The sequence below is a fragment of the Erpetoichthys calabaricus genome, chromosome 10 (assembly GCF_900747795.2).
Source record: "Erpetoichthys calabaricus chromosome 10, fErpCal1.3, whole genome shotgun sequence".
Classification (NCBI taxonomy): domain Eukaryota; kingdom Metazoa; phylum Chordata; class Cladistia; order Polypteriformes; family Polypteridae; genus Erpetoichthys; species Erpetoichthys calabaricus.
Window position 1 is genome coordinate 10,635,063 of NC_041403.2, and position 6,000 is coordinate 10,641,062.

General features: G+C 43.0%; 1 protein-coding gene across 1 annotated transcript in view; it reads left to right on the forward strand.

Annotated features, from left to right (window-relative positions):
• The window catches only part of cpt2 (carnitine palmitoyltransferase 2), a 48,490-nt gene extending 42,758 nt beyond the window's left edge, over positions 1-5,732 (forward strand). The window contains exon 5 of the mRNA XM_028810870.2: positions 4,809-5,732. Within this exon, the coding sequence (XP_028666703.1) occupies positions 4,809-5,140 (332 nt within the window). The 3' untranslated portion in view covers positions 5,141-5,732. The remainder of the gene's footprint in view (positions 1-4,808) is intronic.
• Positions 5,733-6,000: the final 268 nt, after the last annotated feature.

A 6,000-nucleotide genomic window follows, 5' to 3' on the forward strand; every position in this document is an offset into this window, starting at 1 on the left:
TCCAGAATTCATTGTTCCATCGATGAAGGCAAGCCGTCCTGGCCCAGATGCAGCGAAACAGGCCCAAACCATGATACTACCACCACCATGTTTCACAGATGGGATAAGGTTCTTATGCTGGAATGCAGTGTTTTCCTGTCTCCAAACATAACGCTTTTCATTTAAACCAAAAAGTTCTTTTTTGGTCTCATCTGTCCATAAAACATCCTTCCAATAGCCTTCTGGTTTGTCCACATGATCTTTAGCAAACTGCAGACGAGCAGCAATATTTTTTTTGGAGAACAGTGGCTTTCTCCTTGCAACCCTGCCATGAACACCATTGTTGTTCAGTGTTCTGATGGTGGACTAATGAACATGAACATTAGCCAATGTGAGAGAGGCCTTCAGTTGCTTAGAAGTTACCCTGGGGTCCTTTGTGACCTCGCCGACTATTACACCCCTTGCTCTTGGAGTGATCTTTGTTGGTCGACCACTCCTGGGGAGGGTAACAATGGTCTTGAATTTCCTCCATTTGTACACAATCTGTCTGACTGTGGATTGGTGGAGTCCAAACTCTTTAGAGATGGTTTTGTAACCTTTTCCAGCCTGATGAGCATCAACAACTCTTTTTGTGAGGTCCTCAGAAATCTCCTTTGTTCGTGCCATGATACACTTCCACAAACCCGTGTTGTGAAGAGCAGACTTTGATAGATCCTGTTCTGTAAATTACACAGGATGCCCACTCACACCTGATTGTCATCCCATTGATTGAAAACACCGGACTCGAATTTCACCTTCAAACTAACTGATAATCCTAGAGGTTCACATACTTTTACCACTCACAAATATGTAATATTCCATCATCTCCTCAATAAATAAATGACCAGGTATAATATTTTTCTCTCATTTGTTTAACTGGGTTCTCTTTATCTACTTTTAGGACTTGAGTGAAAATCTGATGATGTTTTAGGTCATATTTATGCAGAAATATAGAAAATTCTAAAGGGTTCACAAACTTTCAAGCACAACTGTAGACATGGGAAGACCGTGCAAAGTTTGAAGTCTAATGCTGTGGTTACTAGACCACACTGTCTTAAGGTAAGTGGCCTTGGTCCTGGGCCACCTGAGTGACAACCAGGAATCCAAATTTTAAGCCATGTTGGGTAATTATTGGAGAGTAACGCCTCTGTGAATCTGCTCAGTCAGTTAGCGCACTCACTTTCGTCAGCGCAGATGTGATCACACCAGATGTTTGCACTGAAGAGTGAGGCAACCTCCCAAATAGAGCATGCCAGATTGATATACCAACTGAAAGGTCACCGGTTCCAACAAGGGAATGGCAGTTGGTTAAGTATACATTTGGCACCAGTGTTCCCAAGTGACACTTCTGTCGGTGACACTCCTCCTTCCAGAGGCTCTCCTGCTTTCATTTAGAACATTTGAACACTTGGGATGAGAGCAGGCCTTTCAGCTCAACAAGCTGGTCCAAAATAACATCCAGTCAAAATTTAAAGGTTCCTAAATTTCTACGGTTCACCACACCATTTGGTAATTTATTCCATGTGTCTGTAGGGAGGAAAAACTTTCTAATATTTGTAAGAAATCAGCCCTTAACTTTAAAATGTGAATTCAGAAAGTTTTCAGACCCCTTCACTTTTTCACATTTTGTTGTGTTGCAGCTTTGTGCTCAAAACGTTTGAATTCTATTTTTTTTTTTTTCCTTCATCAAGCATCACTCAAAACCTTTTAATGACAAAGTGAAAATGGGACGTTCAACATTTTACTAAATCTTTAAAAATAAAAAACTGAAATAGCACATTGACAAACGTATTCAGACCCTTAGTACTTTGTCAGCAATTCCAGCCTGGTGTTGTCTTGGGTGTGCCATGACAAGCTTGGCACGCCTGGATTTGAGGATGTTTTTCCGCTGATCTTCTCTTCAGCTCCTCTCAAGCTGTCTGTAAAGTTGGATGGAGGACTCGCCAGTGATGTTCATTTGGGTTCAACTCCGGGCTCTGGCTGTGTTGTCTTTGCTTTGTGACCCTTCAGTGTACTCTCTACTTTACTCTGCTCAGCTTAACCCTGACTAGACATCCCAATCCCTGTGATGCTGCCACCACTGTGCTTCACTATTGGAATGGTGGTGAGTGGTACCAGGTTTCCTTCAGATGTGACACCTGAAAGTATTTGGCTTCAGTTCTATGTTGGTTTCGTCAGACCAGAGAGTCTAGTTTCTCACAATTTTGACAGTTCTTTAGGTGCCATTTTTTAGAACTCCAGATAAGCTTTCAGAATCTGAATTCACTTTATTGGCCAGGCACACTAATATGTACAAATAATTTGTCTTATTGGTGTAACACACAAAGACAGCACAGAATACAAAAGATAAATATAAAATGGCAACATAGGATGCAGCATACAAGAGCAATACACAAAATAAAGAGCTAGTAGAATTAAAATGTCCAGGCAGTCTTGTGAAAAAGTAAGTACACCCCATGGAAATTGTTGACTATTTCAACATATTTAAACAGAAAAACAGTAGATCTTCATGCAAATTGTGCCTACAGGTTAAAGGGGATATATGTAAACAATTGACACACAAAATTCACATGGTGCATTTATTAATATACAGTGCATCTGGAAAGTATTCCCAGCGCTTCATCACTTTTTCCACATTTTGTTATGTTACAGCCTTATTCCAAAATGGATTAAATTAATTTTTTTCCTCAGAATTCTACACACAACACCCCATAATGACAACGGGAAAAAAGTTTACTTGAGGTTTTTGCAAATTTATTAAAAATAAAAAAATTGAGAAAGCACATGTACAGAAGTATTCACAGCCTTTGCCATGAAGCTCAAAATTGAGCTCAGGTGCATCCTGTTTCCCCTGATCATCCTTGAGATGTTTCTGCAGCTTCATTGGAGTCCACCTGTGGTAAATTCAGTTGGCTGGACATGATTTGGAAAGGCACACACCTGTCTATATAAGGTCCCACAGTTGACAGTTCATGTCAGAGCACAAGCCAAGCATGAAGTCAAAGGAATTGTCTGTAGACCTCCGAGACAGGATTGTCTCGAGGCACAAATCTGGGGAAGGTTACAGAAACATTTCTGCTGCTTTGAAGGTCCCAATGAGCACAGTGGCCTCCATCATCCGTAAGTGGAAGAAGTTCGAAACCACCAGGACTCTTCCTAGAGCTGGCCGGCCATCTAAACTGAGCGATCGGGGGAGAAGGGCCTTAGTCAGGGAGGTGACCAAGAACCTGATGGTCACTCTGTCAGAGCTCCAGAGGTCCTCTGTGGAGAGAGAAGAACTTTCCAGAAGGACAACCATCTCTGCAGCAATCCACCAATCAGGCCTGTATGGTAGAGTGGCCAGACGGAAGCCACTCCTTAGTAAAAGGCACATGGCAGCCCGCCTGGAGTTTGCCAAAAGGCACCTGAAGGACTTTCAGACCATGAGAAAGAAAATTCTCTGGTCTGATGAGACAAATATTGAACTCTTTGGTGCGAATGCCAGGCGTCACGTTTGGAGGAAACCAGGCACCGCTCATCACCAGGCCAATACCATCCCAACAGTGAAGCATGGTGGTGGCAGCATCATGCTGTGGGGATGTTTTTCAGCGGCAGGGACTGGGAGACTAGTCAGGATAAAGGGAAAGATGACTGCAGCAATGTACAGAGACATCCTGGATGAAAACCTGCTCCAGAGCGCTCTTGACCTCAGACTGGGGCGACGGTTCATCTTTCAGCAGGACAACAACCCTAAGCACACAGCCAAGATATCAAAGGAGTGGCTTCAGGACAACTCTGTGAATGTCCTTGAGTGGCCCAGCCAGAGCCCAGACTTGAATCCGATTGAACATCTCTGGAGAGATCTTAAAATGGCTGTGCACCGACGCTTCCCATCCAACCTGATGGAGGTTGAGAGGTGCTGCAAAGAGGAATGGGCGAAACTGGCCAAGGATAGGTGTGCCAAGCTTGTGGCATCATATTCAAAAAGACTTGAGGCTGTAATTGCTGCCAAAGGGGCATCGACAAAGTATTGAGCAAAGGCTGTGAATACTTATGTACATGGGATTTCTCAGTTTTTTTATTGTTAATAAATTTGCAAAAACCTCAAGTAAACTTTTTTCACGTTGTCATTATGAGGTGTTGTGTGTAGAATTCTGAATTTAATCCATTTTGGAATAAGGCTGTAACATAACAAAATGTGGAAAAAGTGATGTGCTGTGAATACTTTCTGGATGCACTGTATTTTTAACACAAAGCTGCAACATGGTGTGAATACCTTCTGAAGGCTCCATATTGTACTTTAATATCGATCAGCTCTATTGATGTGCCAGTATCTAATGGCACACGTATGCAGCAGCAAATTATTCTAAGATTTGTCACGTAAGGAGGGAAGACATTTCAAGGTAAGGTCATTATTTCACATCAAGAAGGTGGACATTTTGAGGTAAGGTAGTAATGCTTACAGTAATAATCATGGGCACTGGGATTGGTGGCGTGTTGAATGTTGATAAGCACATGTACTCCATACGTACTTCTCCACAAAGAGAACTGTATTTATGGAGAATAAGTTATAAAGTATCAGCTTTGGGATTTTCACGTCTAAACTTGATGATAGTGGAAGAAGTTTGGGTACGTAGAAAATGATGAGCTGCAGCCGTTTTCCTTGTTCTTGTCTAAACTTCCCATATCTTCTTACTTTATGCTTGTCTGTCTTTCTCTTCTTGCCATTTGAATGTAGGAGTTACCTTCTCAAACTTTGGCACCTGAAGTTAACGTCTGTTACTTTGTCTTTGTTTTGTTTTTCTCCAAAGGCCAAGGATTTGACCGCCACTTATTTGCTTTACGCTACCTGGCTAACTCCCGAGGTCAACCACTGCCCAGTCTGTACGAGGACCCGGCCTACGCAGCCATCAATCACAACGTTTTGTCCACTAGCACGCTTACAAGTCCAGCTGTACAGTTGGGCGGCTTTGGGCCGGTAGTTGCTGACGGCTATGGGGTGGGCTATGGCATACATGACCACTGGATTGGGTGCAACATCTCCAGCTACCCAACCCGAAACGTGACAGAGTTCCTGCAGTGTATTCACAAGTCTTTGGAGGACATCTTCACGGTGATGGATGGTCATGCACCTCACAGCTAGGTGTCCAGTAGTGTGACATGCACGTAGCAGTTTTTACGCCATCTAACTGATATTGAAGGAATCATGGTGCGGTTTCTTGTAAGGGCATTAATGACTGAAAAATACATAGGGACTGTAGTGGGGGAAAAAACATAACGGCCTGCGATTTGAGTCTTTCACGTTCAAGGGTTGAAGGTAGATATGTTTCTCCTGGGAAAGGGGGGTGGTGACCAAGAGATGTCACCCACCACTCCCCATGGGTGGGTTGTTTGGGAATCCATATGATTTGGCTTTAAGGTGGGGAAGGTGGTAGCTGGTGGGTCACACAACTGACCTGTGGGCCTTTTTTTGCGTGAATTGGCAATCTGAAGTGCCTTACTGGCAGCATAATAGAAACATGGCTGCTCTTCATCCTAAAGCTCACAATCATGAATGTTAAACATCCTTCCACCTGCCGTTAAATCTCACCCAGCGTGAGTGTTGGTAATGTCTCTTTGGCTCTGCTAGCTGCGCCAACTGCTACCCCTAAGTGAAATTTTAATTATTTAGGTGGCGACTCAGGTGTTTCTAAATCTAATCATTAAATCGTGTCTTAATAAAAGACGTGGCCGTCGTTTTTTTTATCTCTCATCAATGTATCCCAGAACATGAGCACAGGCAAGCAGGTAACACAGTGATTGATTGATTTTGACACATTAGTGTGATTTCATCCAGAACACAGTCATCAATCTGTGGGCTTAGCTCATCTTACTGGTACAAAGCCCTCTCACAGATGGTACATAAAAACATAACAAATGTGACAAACGAGAACCTATCCAGTCCATCAAGCTCGTTTGTTTAGCTAATAGCTCAGCCATCCCAGTATCTCATCCTGTTGAGGT